General features: G+C 33.2%; 1 protein-coding gene across 3 annotated transcripts in view; it reads left to right on the plus strand.

The window, feature by feature from the left end:
- Positions 1 to 483: 483 nt before the first annotated feature.
- LOC125064645 (transcription factor Sp9) overlaps positions 484 to 25,913 on the plus strand; it is a 77,870-nt gene continuing 52,440 nt past the window's right edge. The window contains exon 1 of one of the 3 annotated variants that reach the window (XM_047671803.1): positions 484 to 593. In XM_047671803.1, coding sequence (XP_047527759.1) covers positions 552 to 593 — 42 coding nt within the window. In that variant the 5' untranslated portion in view covers positions 484 to 551. The remainder of the gene's footprint in view (positions 594 to 25,913) is intronic. The other 2 variants (XM_047671800.1, XM_047671805.1) reach the window with 2 other exon arrangements.

A 25,913-nucleotide genomic window follows, 5' to 3' on the forward strand; every position in this document is an offset into this window, starting at 1 on the left:
AGTATGTAGATAGATAGATTATAATTCGATGTCACACGAATTGTAACAATTTAGTTTTATTCCATCATAGTATACTATAGTAAAATATTTAAGATAAATTTAAAAGTTAACCTTAGTTATTAATGTTAGTTGTTCGTATTTATTAAGCCATTTTTAGATTTCTATTATGATTTTATGTTATGGCTTCTCGTCACGAGATGTCGCTAGGTATTACAGTCGCTAGGATCAGAGCAGGTTCGCGACGGCAGCGCGCGGCCAAGGCGTAATTGCACGCGGCTATTATCTGGGCGGCGCTCGGCGCGCATGGCGGCCGGTGCGAGCGGGATGCACTCGATAATACGTAAAACAAAACGAGGGAGTAATGATGGTAAAAAACGAGCAGCACGCAAATTATAGTGAGAAATGAGGCAGCCGGTAGCGGTGGGGGCTCGTGGTGCGGTGGGGGCCGGTGTGCGGCAGTCGCGGTCGCTCGGCGCACGCAGACCGCCCGCGCCGCCTGCGCCGCGCCTCGCGAGTGCTGTGAGTGAGTGACATGCGCCATCTCCAGCGCCATGAGTGGCAAGGGTTCTTCCTCTCCGGACCTGCTCATGAATGTGAGTTCAGCGCGCTGTCAAACGCCCCCCATACATCTAAAGCCTACCATGACCTACACCAATACCATCTCCTTCCACTCGATTCTGGTATCTTATCTGTCAAAATATGTAGTTGTAGTATTGTCATGTCTCAAATATAATATATTAAAATAATAAACTCGCGACCTTTACCTACCTAATGATTAGAATGTCGTTCGTTACAGTAAATGTAACGATATCACAATTAATAACATTTAAATAAGCCGCTCTTAGCGCCGTGATTTCATGGTTTACAGACTTTAATATTGAGATCAAATCACGATTAAAATGAGTGAGTTCATAAAACAGTTTATTAGTCGCAGCGAGCTTTAGGGCATTGTCGATTTAGCACGCACCATAAGCGGCACAGGCCGGTCCCTCGAGCCCTAACCTCTATTACTATTCATAGGCCCTCCCGGGTCGAGTGGCCCCGACGGAGTCATCGTGCTGAAACATTTTATCGGAACTATTTGTATGGTCCTCTACTTAACATCCCATTTTTATTGTACCTATTCTAACGTGCACCAATTTTTTTGCATATATATTTTGTATAAAATAATATTTTATGTATAAACAAATTCGTATCTCAATAAAATTTTGAATTCAAATTTTGAAATCGAAAAGTCTTTGAAAATATACTTTATCCCAATTTATTTTATTGCCACTCTTAAACTTCTTGTGGAATCAGGTAAATAGGAAAAAAAAACTTAAAACCGACATTTATTAATACTTAAAGTAATAATTGTGACATATATGTTATTGTTATTATCTAAAAATTGCCCATTAAAGTTTGTTCCGAACGTTACTAGCAGCTCGTAAAACTACCGAAATGCTAATTCAATTAAGCGTAGTCAAATAAATAAAGGTCGGATCGACGTTCGAGGTCCGTAACCAATCCTTAATGACACATAGAACCTTCATCCATTTTCTACTCAATTTCCTTTTCATATTAGTTTAATCTAGAGGCAGGACTACTGGCGCCAAAAATTATGCGGCGACGGCCGTGTCGGGCGCGGCTAATCTGTTTAGTGTTGTATTGTAGAGCGCTCGGTTCCTTTGTGCGGTGAAAAAGGAAGAAATTTATGCGTTTCGGCATCGTGTGTGAGTTTTTTGTGAGAATGTAATTAATAATTCGGCGGCAAAACTAACAGTGTTTTCGTTGTTACGTCGTAAGTGATTGATGTGTGTCGGACGGCACAATTAGATCATGTTGAAACAGACTAATGTACGCTGACCGAACTATAAAAAAATATAGATTTGTATCTGAGATTCGTTTTAAGTCAGACAAGTAATCAGTAGATGTCCTTTTTCAAAGATCATTGACTATACAATTATTACATGCTTTATTATATTAACGCTTATTAATTTATTTAACTTATTATTTATAAACATTTATTATAGCTATTTTAATATCGAAATTTAATGTGTTAATTACTAGGTCTTAATTCTAATTTTAGTCATATTATTCGTTTATATTAGCCCGAAATATAGATCTCTCTAACAGTGATAATAAATGACAATATTTATTTAGGTATAATACGAAGAATGTAAAAATGATTTTAAGTATTTTATAACAACAAGTAAATTACTACAACCACGCAAATAACATATATTGTTGCTATGTTTAACGCCGATTTACCACTTTACTGTTTTCAAACTTCGAAACATGTTTCTTTGGAACCGATCGGTGACCACGAAATGCGTAGGCGCAGGTCTCGCTTGCATTTTACAAGTCACGATGTTCTCCGTGCTTCAGGTGTAATGGAATAGAAGAATATTTGTTTAGTAATGGCGGCTACCAGAATGACTGGCTTTTAAACAATAGACGGGACGGATTTAGCTTATTCTCAAAGTGTTCTAATTTAAACAAAATGAAGTTGCACTTATATTTAGAAAATAACCATAATTATTAACGATAAAACAAGTCTATTGAATAAATAATAATAAATTTTACATACGGAATAATTTAACGATATATAATTAATGAATATAAAATACTTGCTCGTTTGATTTAAAGTTATTTGAAAAATTATAAATATGATCGATCACTCTTGGAGTAAATACAGCTGAGAGAGTTGAAAATTTATGTAATTCTAGAAAAGTTGAATATGTCTTCCGCTAATAAGATGCTGGCTAGAACGGCGACATGGTAGTTATTGACAGTAGCGAGTAGCGACGGATCGATATCCTTCTACAATTATTTAGATAGCAGGATACGAGCAATTGAAGCAAGGCCAGTTTCAACTCGCCACGTATGGAATACCGTTGATTTGGCCACTTGCCGGCAGTCGCGCAGCTACATTTTAATTGACCACGCGATGTTGTGCCTCGTCTCGTCCGACTTTTTCTCCACAAATTGCTCTAAAGTGCTTAATGAGCGATGCGTGCAATCGCCGTTTCCCCGTACGTGAGGTTGCTCTTATTTTACATAAATAGTTCAGCTCGAACTAATGCCGATTCTCGGTACTGTAATTGCGCCTGTGACAGGCTTCCGTCGCCTTTCCAGAGGCCGGCGGTTGAACGCTGAACACGCCAAACGTCTGCGTCGCCTAAATTGCTGTTATTTTGCATTAATAGCGTAAACGGTGAGTGCGTGCGCATGTTTTATATCTTTAGTATTTTAGATCTAGTCGGTATGCAAGTCATCGAAGTTGACGTCAAAAGCTTGCTACCGTTTAAGTTGTTATTGATATATTTCTTCTATTATCATATCAATAGTGGTCATAAAATGTCTTCTAAAATAGTATATTATAAATATCAAATATTGGATGTATACGATATATACCTACTTATTAGATATACAATTGCTTGTATACACAGTGTTTAACCTAACAAATTATATTCATAATTTAATTCTTCCACATTCACTAACGCGTATTAAAATCAGAGAACGCAGATGAGAATTTCGACTTGAAATATTCAAGTGGGCACAGAACCAGTTGTAGCAATTATATCTCCAATAGCCACCAGCAGGCAATTAATTTACTTATTAAACTGAGATTCTTATGCAGATAGTGAATTGACTAATGTATTTCAACTTAAATGCGAAGAACGACTGATTGATATTATTCTCTTGAATATAAAAAAAATTAGCGTCTGCTTGCCTCTTTTACCTCATATGTGAGTGAGCAGTTGTTAGGCAACCTTTGTTTGAATTCAGATTATAAGTCATTTATATCAAATCTCATTCAAATCGGACCATTGGTGGATACCGCGAACTCCCCATTCAACTGCCAAGTAGCAGTTGTAAGTAGCAATACTTAGTATTTTTATGTTCCAGTTTAAAATGTGAGTCTGTGTTACGACAGGCATAAGGTACATAATATATCAGTTGCCAAGGTTAGCTGCTTATTGACGGTGTATATAATGGTTTAAATTTATACAGCGCTAATTTATATGGGCAGTGTTGACCACTTATCATCAGGATCTATTTGCCAGTCCGCCTAACATTGGCATACAAAATAAATGATTTTTTTTAAATCTTATGGTCAATGTAGCTAATGACACCTCCTAACAATTTTTCTTTAGTTGCTTCATTAGTGGTTAGTGGCTATTGCCACTTATTAAAATAGCTTAAACGCTATCTAGGGGAGACCTAATTACTTAAGGGGAAGGTCGATCGAGGAGAGTTGTAATGTCGATCCTCTATATGGCTTAATTTGACTTGAATATAAGATATCACTAGACAGAATTGTTTAAATAATTTCCCTAAATAATTCAAATATATCTTTATACACAGATATGTATCTTCTGTAAGTGTATGTAACTAAACTGCAACTATACGGTTAGACCCATTGAAATTGGGTAACACACACAAAAATGTTATCGGGAAATTAATACAATGCTTATTTCACGCGGACAAAGTCGGGACGTAATAGTACTACTAAAAAACTCTATATTCATTTCATATTTGTATCTCAAAGATTTTTCTGTCTTTGTTATTTTTATTTTGTTTTTGTTATTTATATATAAAACCGAATATCCCGAGTTCCTTCGTTCCTATCCATAAAATAATAGTTATGGCCCGGAGTCTATATATTGGATGTTTGTACACCCCGTGCCTCGGCAAGTCAAAATCAAAATCAAAATATACTTTATTCAATCAGACTTTTACAAGCACGTTTGAATCGTCATTTAACAAACTATTTAAAGTAAAGCTACCACCGGTTCGGAATGTAGATTCTATCGAGAAGAACCGGCAAATAACTCAGTAGTTACTCTTTATCAATATCAAAAAATACAGTCATGTTAGTCAAATACAATTATATATGTATAAAAGTGCGTAAAACTGTTGATCCTAGGCCTGAACTATTTCCGCTCGTGTCAGACTTGCTTTCCTATGGGTTATGAGAGTGAGGTAGAGTGTTTGAGTATGACTTGTGTATGCGCTCACAGTTATGCACTATAATAAGTCTTGCGTTGGCAACTACTGTAACGCTCGCTCTTCTTTTTATTATATTACAACTTCTAGAAGCGTTATATTTGTACTAGCTTCCGCCCACAGCTTCGCATGCATGAGAAGAGGCGTGGGATGTTAATATTTGATTGCTTGATTGAGTAACAAAATCCAAACACACAAACTTACACATTCAAAATATTAGTAGGGTAGTAGGATTATCTTCATACAAAAGAAAAAAACATGATTATTAATTTACAAGAAAAGTAATTAAAAGGGCGTCTGTCGATTGTATTTTCATTTTTTATGTTCATAAGATAAGCCATGGTGAGGATCTAATGAAATAAAAAGGTGAGTTCGGTTCAAAGGAGATAGCATCTTGGATCCTGACCAATGGTGAAGGAGCGGCCATTCATTGGTAATGTCAACTCGGAACAGGTCCTTTGACGTCACATGCGAAGCGATTTAATACACTAACCGTCCAGTGAATTCATAGATATGTACGCTATAAATCGCCCGCATTACTGCGCTTCGCTCATTCATCGGATTTGGAAGAACCAAATCGAATAAATAAAAGTTGCACTGCGAGTTTTGCACTTAGATTCTATAAGACTAGACTACTATAGGTTAGGATGGTAAATATTATTTGAATAATAGAAACGATGTTTACGATTTTTATCGATTTAAAACCCATAAAATATATTCGTGATCGCTAGACTGACATACCGTAGACAATAGTTATACAATGAGTAGGCAAAGTTATAAGTTGATCGATTTCGATTTAATATAGTCTCGCATCTGGGTTGCTTCGCATCCGATGGACGGCTACCTTAACACGACCTGTCCAACAGGTTCAACGCATGACCGGAACAGATGTATCTGTCTGAATGAATGTGAGATTTATTTTATGTTGTCCATTTAAATACGCTGGTGATGTTGCCTTTGCGTTCAACTGAATATTGCTTCGGATCATTGGTTCTGACAATCAGATGTCGTTAAAGAGTATTACTATATTAACTAATGTAAATATGGGCGAACATCAAATATTGAAACATTTCGAAATTATTTTTGTAGTATAACCACATTTTATTTTATTTATAAAAGTGTATAAATCAATAAAGCGAGTTAAATGTACCTTTGCGTACAGTATCTCCTTAATTTAATAAATTGAGTATCAACAATTACCTATGTTAACATACATAAATACATAAAGTATATAATATCGCTAATTCGTAATTGAAATATATTTGTCAATTAAAACAGCTATCAATATGTTATTTATGTAAGAACAAATTTAAATACTTAATTATGTTCTTATTTTAACTTTGATTAAATAACAACTAATAAGTAAGAATATGTATTTATAATAATAAAATGACAATCACAAATATGTTACCAGGTTCAATTCAATTAATTGTTACCGTTGCCAGTTAAAAGTATTTATAGTAAACGTTACGAACAAACTTATACGAAAGATATTGTTGTCAGAAAAAAGTAATGTTTCAGTGAATAAAAAAAGATGTTCCCTACTCTTTGGAGTGTATCATTTCCGGGACAAGTCGCTTTGTCGCTGGGCATATTTATTTTCCTGGGTAAATGGACGCATTTCCATAAAATGGCAATTCGCTTTTTGTGTATGTCAACGCGTTGGCACACGTGGCGTTCTCGAGTTTAATGGAAAGTTTTGACATCGCAGACTTTGACTTATGACTTTAGTTACTTCTTCAAAACACATTTTTTGCAATGTTGACGTTTTACACATTTGACTTGATGTTTCGTATATACGTTTTATGTATTTGTCGTTGAAAACTCTTGAACATTTTTTTCTTTTGATGTAAGTATAGTATAAGTCATTTAAAAGCAAATAAATTAAAAATATTTAATTATTTTTGATGTTGATTGACAATTTTGTTTCTTGACAAAATTAAAACAAGAGTATTTTATTTATAAGTCGCAAGTATACTAGACAATAACACTGAATTGATCAATCCAAAAAAAAAAAAAGAAAATTTAAGCACTAAGTTTGCAAACAGAAGTCTTAAAATGAAAAGTGTTTCAATAAGCCTTAGTGGCATGTAGGTGAAACTTCTATTCGGCAATAAAATTTCAATATAAAAAATATTATAAATATATTAAAAAAAAAATAGTATTAACATGCTGCTAAAAAGAAGCTCTGCTTGGGTGGTATCTGAACGGTTATATTCCTTGGCGCTGATAGCATCTTATCAGTATAATCTTGTGTTTCCGACACCTTTGCGATTCGCTGCCCTTCATAATATCTCCGAACTTACATTGTTTCAAATATGCAACGTATCAAGAAATCATTCATCGAATTTTGTCTCAATTGTTCCTTGAATGTTATTTATATGTAAGTTACTTCGATAAAGACTTTTGCATCAGAGACGATACAAATCGAATTGTTGAAGTCATATTTGATTTTAAAATTTCAGTCCCATTGTTTTTAAAGACAATAATAAAAAAAAATGTATATTGAGCCGTTCGGTATTTGAATATTTTTGTAACAGTAAAAGTAAACAGTATTTTTAAATTAAATTTTCCAAGGTTTTTTTTTTGTATCTATTTTGTAGATATAGTTTAGTGATAGGTATAGTTTTTTTAATCATCTGTTATGTCATAAGTTTATAATGTGATGCTTAACATACATTTACTTCCTGGCAGGGCTTTGCTTTGTATTTTGGTTTGAAGGGCGTGTGATTCAGGGTAACAACAGGCACAACGGACTAAATATCTTAGCTTCCAAATTTGGTGGGGCATTGGTGATATGAGGAATGATTAATAAATCTTAAAGTATCAACCAAACATCATGTTATATTGTTGTGTTCCGGTTTGAAATTTGAGTAAACCAGTGTAACTACGAGGACAAGGGATGTAATATCTCAGTTCCAAAATTAGAGGCACATTGGTTATTACAGAAATGGCTAAAATTTTACGCGTCGCTAATATATGGGCAGTGGTGACCACTTACCATCAGATGGTCCATTTGCCAGCCCGAATGACATGAAATAAAAAATAAATATATTTTCTTTTATCCATTCATTTCCATCCTCTATTAATTCTCTTGTCACAACATGAATCTTGTCGCCCCGAATGTTTCTACTCCATTGATCGCGTTATCGTTTCCGTAATGCAGATTTTGTATGTTATTCGTTTTTTATCAACATTACATTTGTACTATTTATCGAATATGTTCTTTTAATACAGTTGAATGTCTTTAATTATTAATTACACATTTCAAAATAAGTTTATCACTTGAAATTTAAATGGCTCATTGGGCTAGTAGCTAGTTTATGAGGCTGCAAATATCGAGGTCTTGGGAAGAGATACCAGGAAGAAAAAAAACATTCAAGAAATTCTCAGTGGCATTGTGTTTTTCATGTGGAATTTGGCAGTGCTTACACTCTCGTTACTAGTAATTCAAGTAAAGGTCGTATCGGATCTTAGGAGTGAACGAATAGATAGAGCACTTCTGTTTGCGCACATATATATACGTCATATTTAGTCTCCCTTAAATATGGCTAATTTGACCGAAATCAGTCTAAATTACATCAGTAATTATTATAGATTGAGCAATATATAGACGCAAGCGTGTTTAGAGGAGAGCTCATTATAGTGGATATAATAAAAAAAATAGTTAACCAGGATTTACGATATACCTAATATCTCATTGTTGAGATGATTTTATTTAAGAAAATCATTTTTAATTAAAGTTTCTTCCTTGAAGGCTTGCTTGCACGAGTTTGAACCCGCCACTTTTAGTCCAAGAATAAGAAATATAAATAAGTCACTAAGAAATCTCGACTTGGATGAACATATATTTTCACTGTATCTGCCTCACTGGTAACCCTAGCGTCAGGGATGTCGACTCACGCGCCGCGCCCCGAGCGCGACGATTATAATTTCGAGCGCCGATCAACATTAAAACGAAGGTCCATAAATTTATTAGACATAGTGTCGGCTGACTCGCCTCGGGCCCGCATTATATAAAATATGTCAAGAATTAACCATTATCATACTAGGTATATTTTACTTTGGTTATCCAGGGATCTATGCCAAGATTGTATGAGATTTGAATAAACGTGACTGACTTCACGGCTAATGATAAGAGTATGTCGGAATATAGTGTTAAAAAACAATTCGGTCGGCATATATCGGTTATAGTAATTGTGTAATAATACACCAGTTTTGTGAATAATGTGGGCTCATGGTCTTCAAATTAATTTTCTTATACATAATTTTATCATTATCTGTTGCTTCAACTACGATGACGCGTTACAACCATAACGTGGAGGTAATTTAATAAATAGTATATATAATCGTTACTCGCTTTGTGTGTGTTTGTGCGCATCACATAACAACTATTTATTTTATTATGTAAGTCGGAGGACGGGCAAATGTGCCACCAGATGTTATGTGGTCACCCATAGATATTGGCGTTGTAAGAAATATGAACAATTTCTTACATCGCTAATGCACCACCAACCTTGGGAATTAAGATGTTATGTCTCTTGTCAAACTGGAATATAAGAATACTAAGTATTGCTGTTTGACGGTATAATATCTGATGAGTACTTACCCAGACGTGATTGCATAAGCCTTACCATCAAGTAAACTACTAAAGATACATTATAGTATACGAAATCACAGTCGCAAGTAATTTTCAAAATTAATTATTTTTTTTAAGTTATTGCAATATCTATTATATAGATATTATCTGTGTTGTGTACTAACCGGCACCAGATTTTCAAAGTATTTGACCAGATATGAGCTTGATTCTAAACACAGATAGCGCCGATCCCGATCACGAGTTATAAAATGTAAATTTATCGCACGTTATTTTACATAAATTCAAAGTGACCGCTATATATCGATGGCCTTACATAACATCACGTAATTATGCCGTGCACAATTATTATAATTTTCGTATAATCGCTTTCATAAGGACGCGCGAAAAAACAATTTTATAGCGTATTCACTTGATTTATGGACGTTGTTTAAGATTAATGTCGAAATTATTGGAAGATTTAGTTATTGCACATAATTCATCTTGTTTTATATTTAACATAATGAGACTAACCTATTTTTTGTGTAATATTAAAATATTTTACTCGTACGTTCTTAGCAGTGCCCTTGCCCAACAGTGGGATATTTACGAGTTTATATGCTTAGAAATAACTTCAAGAATCACATTCATATTTAGATATGGAAATCATTCTAGATAGTTCCATATTGCTTTAGCCATTAAATCATTTCGCATTCAAATAGCGCTACGCTTTGAGCATATGCCGCACACTTAAAACATTTTTAGTAATCATAATTTTATGTAATTATTTTAATTTTTTCGAGTCGTGAAAAGATCATTAATTTTGAGAATGGGTAATTATAAATTAAACATCTGCGTCCACGCGGTCACGGCATCCTTCCTCTCTCATCTAATCATCGGCGATTCATCTAACGAAACAGAGAAATTAATTACAGACTAGCTTCCCAAATCTTACTGCTTCGTGATTTTAATTATAACTTACATATTATGATTTATCGAACACTTATCTATAACGTTGATTAATAAAGTTTAACGTATCTAAAAACGGCCAAGACGGGTCTTATTATCCTATGTTACTAATGTCGGTTTGTGTTATTCGTACCATGTGTATCAGTTTTCCCTTTAAATATTTACGTAGCGTGGCTATTAATTAAATTGAATTGCAATTAAAGTTGTAAGATTCTCAAAGCTATCGCGTGCTACGCGTGAAAACGAACACCTTTTCCTTCGTAAGTGCTTGTAATTAAATCCACTTCTGTCATTATGTCCTTTTGCTCCATTTATCCTGAATTATAGTTTCTGATTATAGTCCGTGTTATATTTAAAATTCATTTTGTAGTAAATAATATATCGTTGATGTTCGGTCATTTGGAAGAGTGGAAAATTTAATTAATAGGCAGTTGAAATTTTCTAATAAAATAGCGCCTCAAATAAGCTTCTCTGCGGTATGTTAGAAAATTAATTGGTTTGTAATTATTATTAAACTACTTTTACAAGGTATGAAATGTGTAACGGACTATAGATTGCGATATTTAATTACTGTTATTTATTCAAACACCGACTCGTATAACTATAATAGTCATAATAAAAACTAATAATGCATAAACCTTAATAAGATAATGCAAAAGTTACAAGGATTTCGAATGAAGGAAATTAACATTTCGTTAAACACTGCTACGGCATATAAAACGTCTATTAAATTAAACATTAAATAGTTTCAGTCATTATATAAGACTAGATTCCGCTCGAGACTTTGCCCGCGTGCGAAAGGGTTTGTTAAGGTGAGGTAGATTAGGTTTTAAATAATAATCGTTTTGGATGATTAAGTAAAAAATTTATTTGTAATATTCATAAGATCTTAAAATTTAAAGGTTGTGTAGAGAAATGACTACTAACCTTGAACATAATCAGTTGATACAAATACATAGGAAGTAAACGTATTTTTTTTTAATTCTGTAATTTTGCATCGATATATGTATTCGGAAAGTTAAACTAAAAAAAAAACAGTTGCACATGTAAACAATACGCTTACAATTCTGGAACCCTCGGTCATACGGAGGTAAATCAGCCATATGTTATGCGACAGCCGCATTTCTGTTGCAAATGACCCATTCCATTCATCACACCACAACCACAAGCAACTTAGTATCTTTATTTAAAAAACCACGCGATCTACTGAATATAAACGAAAGTGATACAGCAAACGTGCAAACTAACTCATTGTACATAAGTGGACTAAGTATTAAAAATGATTTAGTGTAATTCTAAGTAATATTATTGTTAGAATTGAGTTATTTTATTTATTTGTTAGGATTTCACGCCTTAATCACTCAATCGACCTTTATGAAATTTTGCATACACGTAGTCAGGGATAAAGAGAAGGGCATATTAAGGTACATAACATCCGCGCCGTACTCCTTTATTTTTTTTAAAGAGGAGTAGCAATGAACCTTTTTAAGGAATTACTAATATTCCTATTTACCCCTTTAATTAAACCATTTAAACCATTTATTTTTGCTACTCATACACATACATTACAACGATAGTACACAAGAAAATTATTTAATTCAAGAAAAACAATTAAATATACATTAAAATATTTAAAAAATCAATATAATAAAACAGTGCAGGTAGCAAGGGGTTCATCTCAGTATATGCTGTGCTAATGCACAACACTGATTTTCAGATGGCCCCTGACTATTGAGTGAACATAAACAAATAGCCCGAAAGCCATGGCGCTATTTACGCTATCGACGCTTATTTTTAGGCTTAGCCGTGTGAAACTACTAGACAGACCTAGTGACTTTCTTTATATTATATCCTGGCTCCCCGTCTCGGCTTAGCACGGGTGAAATAAGGATTATATACCGTGATATTTTTTAAGCAAGGACGCAAGAACATTAACTAATTGATTTATTCTCCCGTACTTTGTTAAGGCATCGTAAAATACGACCAGCGTATTTTTTTTAATATATATCTCGTAATATTAGTAAAACTGTTTCATCACTTAGGATAATATTAAAGGCAATATTTATCTACATGAAACGTTTAAAATTTATAGGAATTAATAATTGAATACACTTTGTGACATTTAAATTAAACTGAAGTTTTCTTTAAAATAATCCTATTTTTTTTAAATGTATAAATAAGTAATATATGATATCTGTAAAAAATTGGTACATGCTATTAATATTTTAGAGATTTATAGATCTCTGATATAAAGTTTTTGGGTAACTGTTATAGTTCTGGCAGCGTTTCGCAAGCGCCAAGAGCGACACTTTTCTTTCCGGTTACGACACATTGAACTATATATTAAAAGATAAATTTACCTGAAATATAAACAAAAAAATAAATTAAAATACTATATCAATCGGGTTAGCAGTTTTTACTTGAATCGCGAAAAATAAATACAACGTAAATTAATCGTAAAAGTGAGTTTTCAAGTTTAACATATAACATATTCTTCTAATTAAGGAAATGTATTTTATTTGAAATGTGTGAGTTAGGACACCTCTGCGTTGTCAGTCTCAATTGCATTCACTTTTTTTTTAAATGTGAAATGTAATTTAAAATGGGGAGCTTGCGGTCGTAATGATGAGCGAGTAATATTCCCTTTCCGGTCCGCATTAGGTAATGAACCGAATTACTTTATTGAAGCTCTTCTCTAAGTGTGAAATATATTATACGCCCTAATGCCAAGTCACTTCCTGTTACAAATTCCACAATAAATATAATTCAGTTACGAATATTAAAGTACTTATTTGACTTGATGTACTAAGAGTTAGTAGTATTAAAAAGTAAATCAGAGATACAATTTAAAATATAAAACGGACGGACACGGACGTAAAATCTGTAGACAAACTAATAAATATGAATAAAAAACTGTCATGACTGAGATTTTCGAAACGACGATCTTTGTTAAATAGCTCGTTAGAAGGAACAAAACTTTTTTTCCATAGAAAAATATAATTCCATATATATTAAGGATTCGCATACAAACGTTTCAGCAAATGTATAAAATACATAACCATTTATTCAAATTTACTTTGTGGTATTCTAGATCCAATCTTGCACCTGAATTCTAAACCAGGTCCAATTGAACGTGCTGAAACTTTGTACACACTTCTGTTGCTGCTAATCTTACCTATTAACTATTAAACATAAGTATTCATATAAACTATTTTAAGGAATTACTAATATTCCTATTTACCCTTCTAATTAAGCTTGTTTTAAGAGTTGGGATGACATTAGCCCAATGTCAGTATCAAACCTGCGACTTTTTAAATAGCTAGGCGGCCCTTATTATATATATATTAGGGATGATATTTATTTATGCAGTTTATATATAATTCTAACAATATTATTATATATAAGTAACGATAAATTTTGCTACGAAGCAAAATTTTATCGATAGATAATTAATTTATATAAGGAAACCGATTAGCACACACTAAGAACACATTCAACGTATTTGAGTGCCATTCTATTTATTTGTTGACGTCGCACATTCCCTCGTCGAACCGAGCGTGAATTAATTTTCGCTACAATTACCCGCTCCCGTTACTAATTGAGACATCAAAGACTTCGCTCCGTCCGTACTGCGTCGTTCGCTCTTCACGATATCACTTTATGTCCTTTCGAAATTAAACTTATTAATCCAATTAAAACAAAATGACCACTATCTTCATTTTACGATTTCACTTATGAAATCATGACCTACTTTTACTAACTTGCAAAAAACTTTAAAATAATTTAGAAGAAAATGTAGACTTAATAAAAGATTTTGTTTAAGCGCTTGAACAAATTAAATTAATCGTGATAAATACAAGCAAAATTCTTATCTATGTTAGTGATCCGCTGGGTTTGCCGCAGGCTACTTGCACCGTTCGACCGCAAATATGGGGTCACCCGATAATGCCTGCGCAATTACGTCGTATTACCGGCCCACTCCTCAAATACACTCTTGTTATACGATCAAATGTCTCAGACGTGACTGCCAATGCAGTCAATATAAATGCATTATCTTACAATGCAAATTATCCATGAGCGACCGCTAGGCGCCTGTATCAAGGACGATAGTAACGGTCTCATTGAATATTTATTATGATATACCTTTAATTTTCCTTTTCATTACTTGATAATTTGAACGTGATTACAGTTCATAAAAATAGCTATTACTAGTATGGGTGAACATTCCAAATTGCAGCAATAAAGTTGAAATTTATTTGAGCAACAGTAGCCGGAGCAATTTATTAGTAAACTAAAAGCAACCAACAAAAGAAAGTGCAATCAGTCTGGACATGGGCAGGTTAGCAGTGGCATTTGAAGAGCTCTCTGAGATGTCCGAACAATCGATGGGCCGACGCACTACAATTTGCGTAGTGGCAACTTGCAGCTCCTCTGGCAATTTGTGTCCGTCGCCTGCCGTTACTCGGTAAACGCTACTGGAATATCATGTAGCCTGTGGTTGAGTTCCCAGTTTAAAACGCACAGTCCGGACGAGTGAGATACATGCTAATTATGGGTAATTTTCAAAATCGATCGTCGAGCTTTTGCACTGCTTGTGGCTTCCTGCATTTTGTCGTTCTCGAGAGAAATAGTAGCCGATGAAGTGTATCTGAATTAAAGACACGTTCGCTTAAGAAATATGTAATTAATGATATCCTACTATAATAAAATAAGTTTTTTAAATTACTCTTCGAGTACAAGTATGTTTGTACGTGAGATTTAATATTGGATTAAAAGGATTTTCCTTAGCTTCCATTTAATAAGGGATCTTCGAAACAAACTCATTGGCTTTATATGATGAGTAGTTGCGCCATCACAAATGCAGTAGAGCGAATTATAGTGCGATCGATAGCTCCTAGATTGCATCTCAATAATGCTCGTTCGAGCTATCGTGCAAGATTGCCAGCGAGCGTGCGCCTAGCTACTATTTGCTCATTATGATGCTTTGTCTAGGTACGCATTTTATCTATTTATAGAAATATTTCGCACGAAGTCGGGTATGGCTAAATGTGTCGTACTAATAATGACTTTGGTAAGGATATTAGGTATGCGTCTGTAGTGCCGAGAGCGCACGGTGTCCGTCGGGACGCGGTAATTGATGACGTCGCGGGCAAGCGGTGTCCGCCCATTTTCCGTCAATTTTCGTCACTTGAGTGATGGTAGCCAGTACCGCCCATAGAGCCGCTCTCCGCACCCCTCTCCCCCGTTTGTCCCGCGTACGGCACGCGCCGCGCTAAATTTAAATGGGATGAACTTGTAACGGGCGGCGGCCGACGAGGAATGTGAGCGGCACAAAGCGTTAATCATATATTTGTGACAGATACACTCCGAGATGTCGTCGGATGAGGCGTAAAAATTGGCCATTTGGTTGTTTTCTTTGTCCCGCGCTGCATGGTGATTATATTTAAACATCTTTTAATGTGTTTTACTTGGAAATGTGATATCTTGTCGTAGCATAAGTAATGCGTGTACAGTTTGGTGTCAGACACCTAAATACATTTCAAAAGTAATACTTACAATTTTCTCGGTACGGACGTTAATAAGGAGGAGCTACGGTGAGTTCTCGGCAAAAGTGCAAATTCAGCTAAAGACAAAGTGCTACCTAATCTCCCCTACAGCGAACAATAGACCGTTGGGGAATAAATAAGCTTGGGGCACTTAATGAACGTATAAACTTCGAAGGTACAGAACCGGTAGATACCGTGTTTCCATGGCAACGTCTCAAAACATTATTTTTGCTAGACAATATCTTGTGAATAATGTATAATATAAAGATTAAATTATTCTACTCAACATCATCATCATTAAACTCTTCAAAATTTGAAAACGATTAATCTCAGATGTGTCTCCTTTACATATGACATTGGCAGAATATTTTGCACTCAATTAGTGTAGATATACGCCAGAAAAGAAAAAAAAGATTAAATTATATTATTCGAAAAAAAAACATACTTTACGTAAATATAATCCTATATATTTTCCACTGCTGGAATATGTCTCTTTTTTATGTCGATAGGGTTAGGTGCTTATTCTACGATTCTCAAATACAGGTTGATGCATTACAAATCAAGCAAATTTTCATTCGAGACCGTATGTTCGCGACATTTCTTCACTGCACGATATTAATGATAAACAACAATTCAGCAGATAAAAAGTCAATATCGCTTGCCTGGATTTCAACTCGGAACATCGGTTAAGATTACCGTGTTCTAAATTCTAACCACTGGACTATCTATTATATTTTTCGTACAAAATATATATAATATCGAATGATAAATACAGTTTAATATCTGCTAATTGAATACAATAAAAACAATTTGATTGGCAACGAAATAACTCTAAGAAGTCACAGCGTAGTTTCTATATTAACTGAGAACAATCAATGTAGTCGAAATCAGGCCGAGAGACCGTTGATGAGCGGGATCATGCGAGCACGTGTTGCTTTTTGTTGCGGTTATTATGTTGTCAGATGATCTTAAAGTTCATTGTCTTGTCTGGGCTATTGGCGGTAATAGGCCGCTCGCTGCCTCGAATACCGCTTAGACCAGAATGTTATGAATTTTTTTGGTACAAATAAATTATCAGTTTATTTAAAAACAATAAAACGAGACATTTTTTTTGCAATATTATATTAAATGTAAACGACATTTTTATTTTTACTTTTACTTTAAAATATAACAAAATAAGCACACAAGCTTACCTACTATTGATATTACATTTTGTCTAAATCAACGTGTCTCCTGGACTAGTGCCTTATTTTCTCTCAAAGAAAGGGTATAGAGCTTAGTTCAGCACGCTGTTCCAATTCGAATAGGTGAATTTAGTAAATACACTTGTGGTTGACGCCTTTCTGACATGTACAGGTTTCCTAAGAAATTATCGTTGAATTTTGAAGGACAAGGCGGTTTCATGGCTAATTGGTCGTTTCTTTCGGACTACACCATACGACGGAAAATTAAATAATATATATATCATATCATTTATTATTTAAATAATTAAAAAATAATATCTCAAAAATCCTGTTGTTTTAATTGAATATCCATACCTACATGAACAAATACTTACACATAAATATAGTTTATATTTACCTAAAATAAAATGTCATGTTACTCTAAGAATATCTATATAGTATAATTTTAAACAAAATTTTAATATATTGTAAAAGAATATTGAAATACTTTATTAAGTTTATCTTTATAGTAATGTATGCTACAACATGTTTTTTTTAAAAGATCTTAGTCACTATTTGTGGCAATGTCGCTCTGTTATCGTGTAACTTCACGATAAACTGTTTACATTTTTATTTTTTTAAACTTATACATTCGTTAGTTAAATTGTACAATCATTTCATTACTTTATGTTACACCGTTAAGTAGTTAAAATATAAACACTATGGAATATAAATAATAACTAATAATAACTGTTTATAATTAAATACCTAATTATGAATAACCTTTGAATGTAAAACACATACAAATTATATATTATTTTTTTAAATCTGAAGGGCTTTTGTTTTGTTGATCACACTAATCTCAGGAAGAAATTCCGATTAAAAAAAAATAGTTTTTGTTAGATAGCCTATTTATGGAGGAAGGCTTTACAGCAGCCCGCTATAGTCAAAAGGAGCGGATATAAGTATAAGTATAGTACGACACGACTTAGATGTAGCATAATCAGACATCTAGTTGTGTCGTACTATGTCAGCGAATAACCTTACTAATTTATTTCTTTTGACAGCTTCTATTGAGTACATTGCGTAAACAGTTTATGTTTAGCAAATATAAAGCACGACTCAATTGTTCCCCTTTAAAAAATTCTTAAAAAAAGGTCGTTTCAGAATATACTTTATTTTTTTAAGATAGACTCACTATGACCTTTTTTATGGTAATCAAATTTGTTCTAAAACAATGTATTAGTTGAAAAGGTGTTTTGTAAGCATGATCACTATCGTATCCAAATCGATCAACATCCAAATAAATATAATAATCATAAAATTGTTTACATCATTTGATTTCAACAAATATCTCAGATGATTCCACAGTTTTAAAATAACTCCGCAAAAAAATAATGAATTATATATAAAATAATTAATCTATATAATAAGATTATATAACCTACTACGTACTTTTACCTAACGTTTCACTCTTGCTGATAAAAGCGTGAATACTGAAAACAGCTCCCTAATGTGCTTAGACTGTACCGACATTTTCATTTTTACGCGAATAAACGCAGGTAAAAGCTAGTATATAATATTTGTAAAGTATTTAATATTTGTAAATTATATAATATGTCTCGGTATACATACAATTGCAATTTAAAAGTCTGGCTCATCTACCTACATCGCGGAAGAAAAAAATCGCGCGCAATGTTTCCGCAGTTCAGCTATAGTTTAATTATTTAAAAAAAAAAACTGCGTATTAAACAATTTACACATAGCCGTCGATAGATGATTTATCAAATAGTTCTTCTTGTATCAGATTATGCCACAATTATAAGTGAACGATTGCACGTTGTCAATGTAATTGAAGGTGTTCAGACTCAAGATAAGTTATCTGAGGCGGTATCAATTGTAATTCGTACAAAATGGAAGTTTAATTTACTTGAAGTGTGATTTATGTAATGCAATGGTGCGTGACATTTGATAATCATGAATTTAATTTGACAATTTATTGCATACTAGTTCTTGAATGAGATTTTTTTTGCGTTAATTTTTGAAACGAATGCCGTGAATACTAGTTGTATTTGTAATTCAGAAAACTTCTCAGAAAATAATATTTTATTGCTATCGCTTGAATGAACACATACATAATTAATAATTATAAGTATAGGAAAACACACAAGACTAAAAAAGTAACATTAGTTTTTTTTTTATATTTATTTTATTTTATATGGGAAACAAACAGTACATTCATTCTCCAAAACTAAAACACTTATAACTAAAAACATAATATGTAAGAGCAGAATTTATTATGAATTGCAAATAAATTATCTTAATATAATAATAATAATAATAAAACCTTGACTGAACCATGAATTGTATGTGTCAATATTTATTCATAATATATTTGTAATGGTCTTTACTATGCAGTTATTTTTATAGCTCATGGCAGGTATTGCACATATGGTCTAAGCGTTAACCTTAACCGAATATTCTTATTGTCTCATTATGCAAATGTTGATCAATGATATTTCTAGCTCATTATTATCGTTTAATACATTTTTTTAAATAGTAACACTGAAATTATAAATTTGAATATGTACTATTTATCTCGTAATACGTAATGTACTAATTGCACATGCTCATGGACATTTCGGTTAAAAATATTTTTGTTACATATAATATTGCCGTATACAAGATCCACAATTGAATTTGTTGTTATCAAACGATTATGATAACAAAAAGAGCGTATACCTAGCTTGAGAAGTACAAATATGGATAACGATTTACGATAATTATTTAATGAATAAGGCAAGCGTTTTCGGTGCGATTAGATTTACTTTAACTGTAAACTACCTAATTTATGCCTTTTAAAAAACAACCTATAATTTATTTATAGATATGGAAAAAAAGTAAATCACAATAGGCGGCCTTTATGCTTTCTAGTGATTTTTTCCAGACAATAAGTATATGACTTAGGACATTTGAAATTTGAGATATAAACATGTTTTAAAAATCAGCCCAATTCAATACCTTTCAAAAGGGTAATATCGACTTCTTAAATTGTAGGTATATTACATGGAAATTTAGTTTACTTTATTAATATTGCATTTATTAAACATTCATTGTCCCGGTGTAGAACGTGACATCACCGCAAGCTGGTTGACGCAACCCGCGGTATCGGGGCGGATCCGATACGCCCGATACCAGTGATTTACCAACCAAATACCACATCGAACGAATGCCGTTATAAATATAATTAACAGTATAATATTCTGATATTCATTATCGTAAATTTAAATTATTTTCACAAAATGATAAGAGAGTTTCTATATTAAACTTTCAATCAATCATAAAGTATATTGTTGGCATAATGAGGACTACTTGGGGTAATTAAAAAAAGAAAAAAAATTATAACCTTATAATCGGCGACTGCTAATATAATATCTTTATATTTTCCGTTTATTATATAGTTATCTTTGAGAAATGTTAAAAAACTTTAAGAAGCGAGAGTTTAGTTCGGCGTCACGCTGCCTACGCACGACGGAAACGTACAGCTCATGCATTATTCAAAAGCGAAGGCAAATACAAATAAATAGGCACGAAATAAATACAAACAGGCTGAATGGAGCCGCGGCGATGGGCGGGGCCGCGCGACATAAATATCGGTCGCGTCATAGGAACGGATATCTGCCGGGCTATTTCGGCCGCGACTTGCGACTACAGCATCAGCTTGTTTATGGGATACCAGAGGCCGTGACTGTCTTCACTTGCGTATACACCAGTATTATGTAAGGTTTATTGAAATAGAAAATTAATACTTAGTTTTAGTTATCGTCTGTTCGCAACGAGGTAAGTAATAGTGCATTGTACAAGATAAAAACAGGTTAACGCATTCTTACACTAAGCCGTATTTAGTGTAAAATTAAAAATTTCGTATTTAGTATTAATAAGAAGTGGTTTAGTGTGTAATATGTATTATTATGTAATTTATCCGCAGCCCTGATATTATACTTATAAAAGCTGGTCATCGTGGTAACATTATACATGCAATATTTATCTTGGACGCAGCGCAGTTATGAACATAAAGATCACTCACCTCTCTCCATTTATATTAAGTGCAATTTATTGCTTAAGGGCATTAAATTAACATAAAATAATATGAAAACAATTATTTCATAAATTCTTTAATAAGTATCATTTGTTATATAGCTCTTTTTATAAAAATCTCATTTCATTTGACTGCGTCTCCTCGACATACAGACTCTAAGGAATCTGAAATAGGCTCAACTTTTTAAAGGAGTGTAATTACAAGCGGTTGCGAAAAATTGACAAAATTGTATTAACTTATAGCAAAAAATGTATTCGACAGTAATTATTTTCGAAGTGGTTTTGAACTTCGCTGTTGTCAAAATTATTTAATACATATGCCAATTACTTAATACGCGATAATAAATCAAGTAGTATATTTATATACATTTAAACCTTTTCTGCAAAATAAATCGACAATCACTATATTTAAATAGTGATGGTAAGTAGTCTTAGCTTGCAGCGAGCATTGATGCGATATGAATTAACACTATAATTATTACATAATATAGGTATTAGGTCAACACGTGACATGCCAAATATATTTTCCAGTGAAAATGCACTTGACGAGACCGGAACTGACCTCGTGCGATTTCGTGATATCTTCTCTAATACGGTCAGTTAACTAGTTTCGAAAATTGTTAAAGCAATTAAAGCAGGTTTAGAAATATAATCAATATATATAATAAAATATATCAATAAACTCGTAATAAAGAGGATAGACTGTGTCGTCGTTCGAAGTTTTAATAGGATATAATTGACAGGTAATTTGCGAAACATAAAATTTTAATTGAAACTCTGCCTCAATTTCGCTACAGGCCGAGTACAGAGCGTCGCCCACTTGTCCGCTGCTCGTAAATTGAGCGAATCGCCATAAATTGCGTAAAATCACCAATTACAAAGATGATGTCGGGAGCGCACATCGCACGAGACGCAGCGCTTACGAACTGCGAAAATATATAATAGAGCTTAATGTTATATTAAGAAAATTATTGTACTAGTGTAGGTTCTTCCTTGCAAGGAACATTATGTTTTAAAATAATAGACGTTTATGAACATTATACTTACTATATTGTTAGTAGTTTATTGGTATAATATAGAATGTGAATTTATTACCGAATGGAGTGCCATCTAGAATAAAATTATACAAACGATTTCTTAATAAGTTTATAGAATATGTACAATCATTACATAAGCAGCCTGTAAATTTCCCACAGCTGGGCTAAGGCCTCCTCTCCCTTAGAGGAGAAGGTTTAGGAGCATATTCCACCACGCTGTTCCAATGCAGGTTGGTGGAATACACATGCGGCAGAATTTCGTAGAAATTAGACACACGCAGGTTTCCTCGCGGTGTTTTCCTTCACCGCCGAGCACGAGATGAATTATAAACATAAATTAAGCACATGAAAATTCAGTGGTGCCTGCCTGTGTTAAGATGCACTTGTTCTAACCACTGGGCCATCTCGGCTCTTATAGAATATGTGTTACGGTTAAACTTTAACTTTGTAGCAAATATACAGATTTTTTTATGACCTCTCCCACCTGTACATATCCCACTGCTGGGAAAGGTTACTCTCCTCTTGAGTAGAAATTTCTGAAACTTATTTCACTAAGCTGCTCGGTACTAGTCACGTGTAGTTAATGCGGGTTGGATATAGATTCACACGAACTAGGTGCTAGTGATTTTGCCCGTATTTTGAGTTCGTAAAATTTACTAATCTGACTAAATAAGGACCGCTCATTGGTCGCGTATAGCGGCTGCCATCGACCAATTACAAAACAAATGCATAAATCTGAAATTCATTAGTGTTTCAGGAAATTGACTTATTGTGTATAGTCACGTTTATAAGTTTTTATATTACCGGTTCGCTTCATCAAAGTTCTACAAATTCAACTAAGGTCGACTTTATTTCTGACTCAACACATCTCACTTACATATCTACGTGTATTTACTTGTATATTTATGTATGTATTGGTCACTTTCTTAGGAAGGAACTTATAGCCAACCCTTGAAATTTCAATTCCCCTTTATATTTTATTCAAATGATAGAGAAAGATTTATAGAATAGAGTGAGATGGCCGTACACCAACACTCTATTTAATAACATATGTTTTATTTTTAAATAAATATTGACGAATTATGTATTATTATATAAATGAACGAACATTTATATTTTTATGTTATTTAAATGAATGAATTATTTATGTATTCATAAACCGAAGTTACATTACTTGAAATGAGTTCAAATTATTTATATCTACTTATACCTTCATGGGTAGAAATTAGATCATATGCCCCATATAACATATACATAGGTATATATAGTGAATATTTATTTCTATACAAAATGCCAATAACGAAGATTGTTGGAGCACTGATTCATTTAATTGTCACTTTTTGTTGCTTAGACCTTCTCCGACCGTCTAATTCCACCTTCAGTGACGATATTCAATTCAATAAGCGTAAAATGGAAAGTTGATTGTGTAGGCAGAACAAATTGCACACAAACTAAGTTTATGTATTTATAATTATTACGAAATATTAACTTCAAACAAGTGTACCTAATATATTATGCATAATATTTTAATTAAATATATGAAATCACTGTAGGTAACTAACTTCGTCTAACTATACAAAATATTTCCACATGCAGAATGACATTGCATCGTGATCTAGAATAGTCGGGAGCTCTCGGAAGCTTCGGGTGCGCTCGGTGACGGTGTAATGGTTGTTTCACGAGTCCCATTACAGTTGTTCCTGCGCGGGCGCATGCTGTGCGTGAACTTCACTGCAACCAAGCTACCTAAGCTGTCCTAATTGCTTCTATTATGTTATTTTAAACTAACGATACATGACTTTTGTTTATTTAATTTACTGATAATATTTTATGAAGATTTATTTTAATGATGAATATATTCGAATTCGACAATACCTATGCAGATTGTGACTGTTTTATTCATTTATTTTTTCAACTTTTTTTTAAAATAATAAATAAATTACCAAACATATAATTTATCTAATCTTAAAATTTAAGCATAATTTCAAAAAAATATTGGGAAGATCTGCTCAGGTCATCGACTCATTCAACCTTTCAGTTTTAATCCACGACGTTAAACACATAATGACGGCAATTTAGTTTTAAAATTTTAGCACGAAAATCTCATCAACTCTGGAATAATATTGTCCTTTTAAACCGAGTCCTTGCGGACAGGATCGCCCGAATAAAAGGCGGTGTTATTATGTTGGTAAAACAAAATTCCCCGTAATGGCCTCATTATGTGGCGAAAATTGCTTGAGAGATTTTTTGTGGTGGTAATATAAATGTATTTGTAATAGCGTTTTAGAAATATTGCGAAGAAGCGGGCCAGGAATCGAGCGGCGCCTGATTACCGAAACTTAATTTATTTTGAAGTAAAAAAAAGACTTAAAATTGTCCGTAGCGGCGTGGGAAACGACCCTGTCGCCGGCGGCCTTTATTACGTCATTATTTTCTATTAGATTTTATATTAAAACGTAGATTAATTGTAAATCGATACAGCTACGCGGCCATATTTTAAATTTTATTGAGCGTTCGGACAAGACTACGCGAGATAGATATCTTTTCAATTTTATGAAGTCTGGATGTCGAAGTGATTTACAATATCTTTAATATGATTTTTAAGTTTTAATTTTTTTTTTTATTTTGCATTAAAGATAAGTGTTACAGATTATATTGCTATTTATAAATACGTTCAATTTTATAATAGTATATTTGTCTGAAAATAAATGATTTGAAATTACTTAAGATGAGGTAAATTTGTTAAAAAACTTTAATAACGTGTAAATCAATTATTAGATTAATCTATCTAATAATATAATTTCAATTATCTTTTAATTGATATATTGTAGAGAACAGAATTGATCCACTGGATAAAACACGTAGATCTTAATTGACGGATTGGATCGCGGATTCAAACCCGGGCAAGCACAACTGAGTTTATACTCATTTTATGGTTATAATTCATTTTATTAAAGAAGACGTCGTGATGGTTAAAATGATGTCAGAGGCCTTTGCCTTGCAGTGGGAAGCTTAGGGGGGGAGTAACTTTATATTCTAGTGTACGTTTTTAGACAATTATTTCGTATATGACACGCACAAGTACCGCGTGTACTTGTATTATTTATTTTAAGTTTATTTATAATTATGACAACATATATTTATTTTAAATTTATAATAGAGAGAATAAACTAACCCAACTTAAATTATGTGGAAAAAAAAATATCATTTCAATTCGTTCAAACATTTTTATGACGACTAGACTTGTTTAATCCGATACTCGTTTATGTTACCTAAGCAAATAATCAGTGCTAGATATACCAATAAAACTTGCGTATCTTGGTGGTCAAGGTATATTAACCATATTTTATTGCCTTTACGGCTGATCAGCATAATAAAATAACTAATCAATACTACGATTACGTTATAAAGGGTCTGCGTGAATTGGTCTTAATAAATTTTGTAAATGTTAATCAGGCGAGCCGTTGAGCAACGTGTCATAAAATGAGCCACTGGTTCGGATGTCGCGGGCGCATCGCTGCGGGGGGGCTTG

The sequence above is a fragment of the Vanessa atalanta genome, chromosome 6 (assembly GCF_905147765.1).
Source record: "Vanessa atalanta chromosome 6, ilVanAtal1.2, whole genome shotgun sequence".
In the NCBI taxonomy this organism is placed as follows: domain Eukaryota; kingdom Metazoa; phylum Arthropoda; class Insecta; order Lepidoptera; family Nymphalidae; genus Vanessa; species Vanessa atalanta.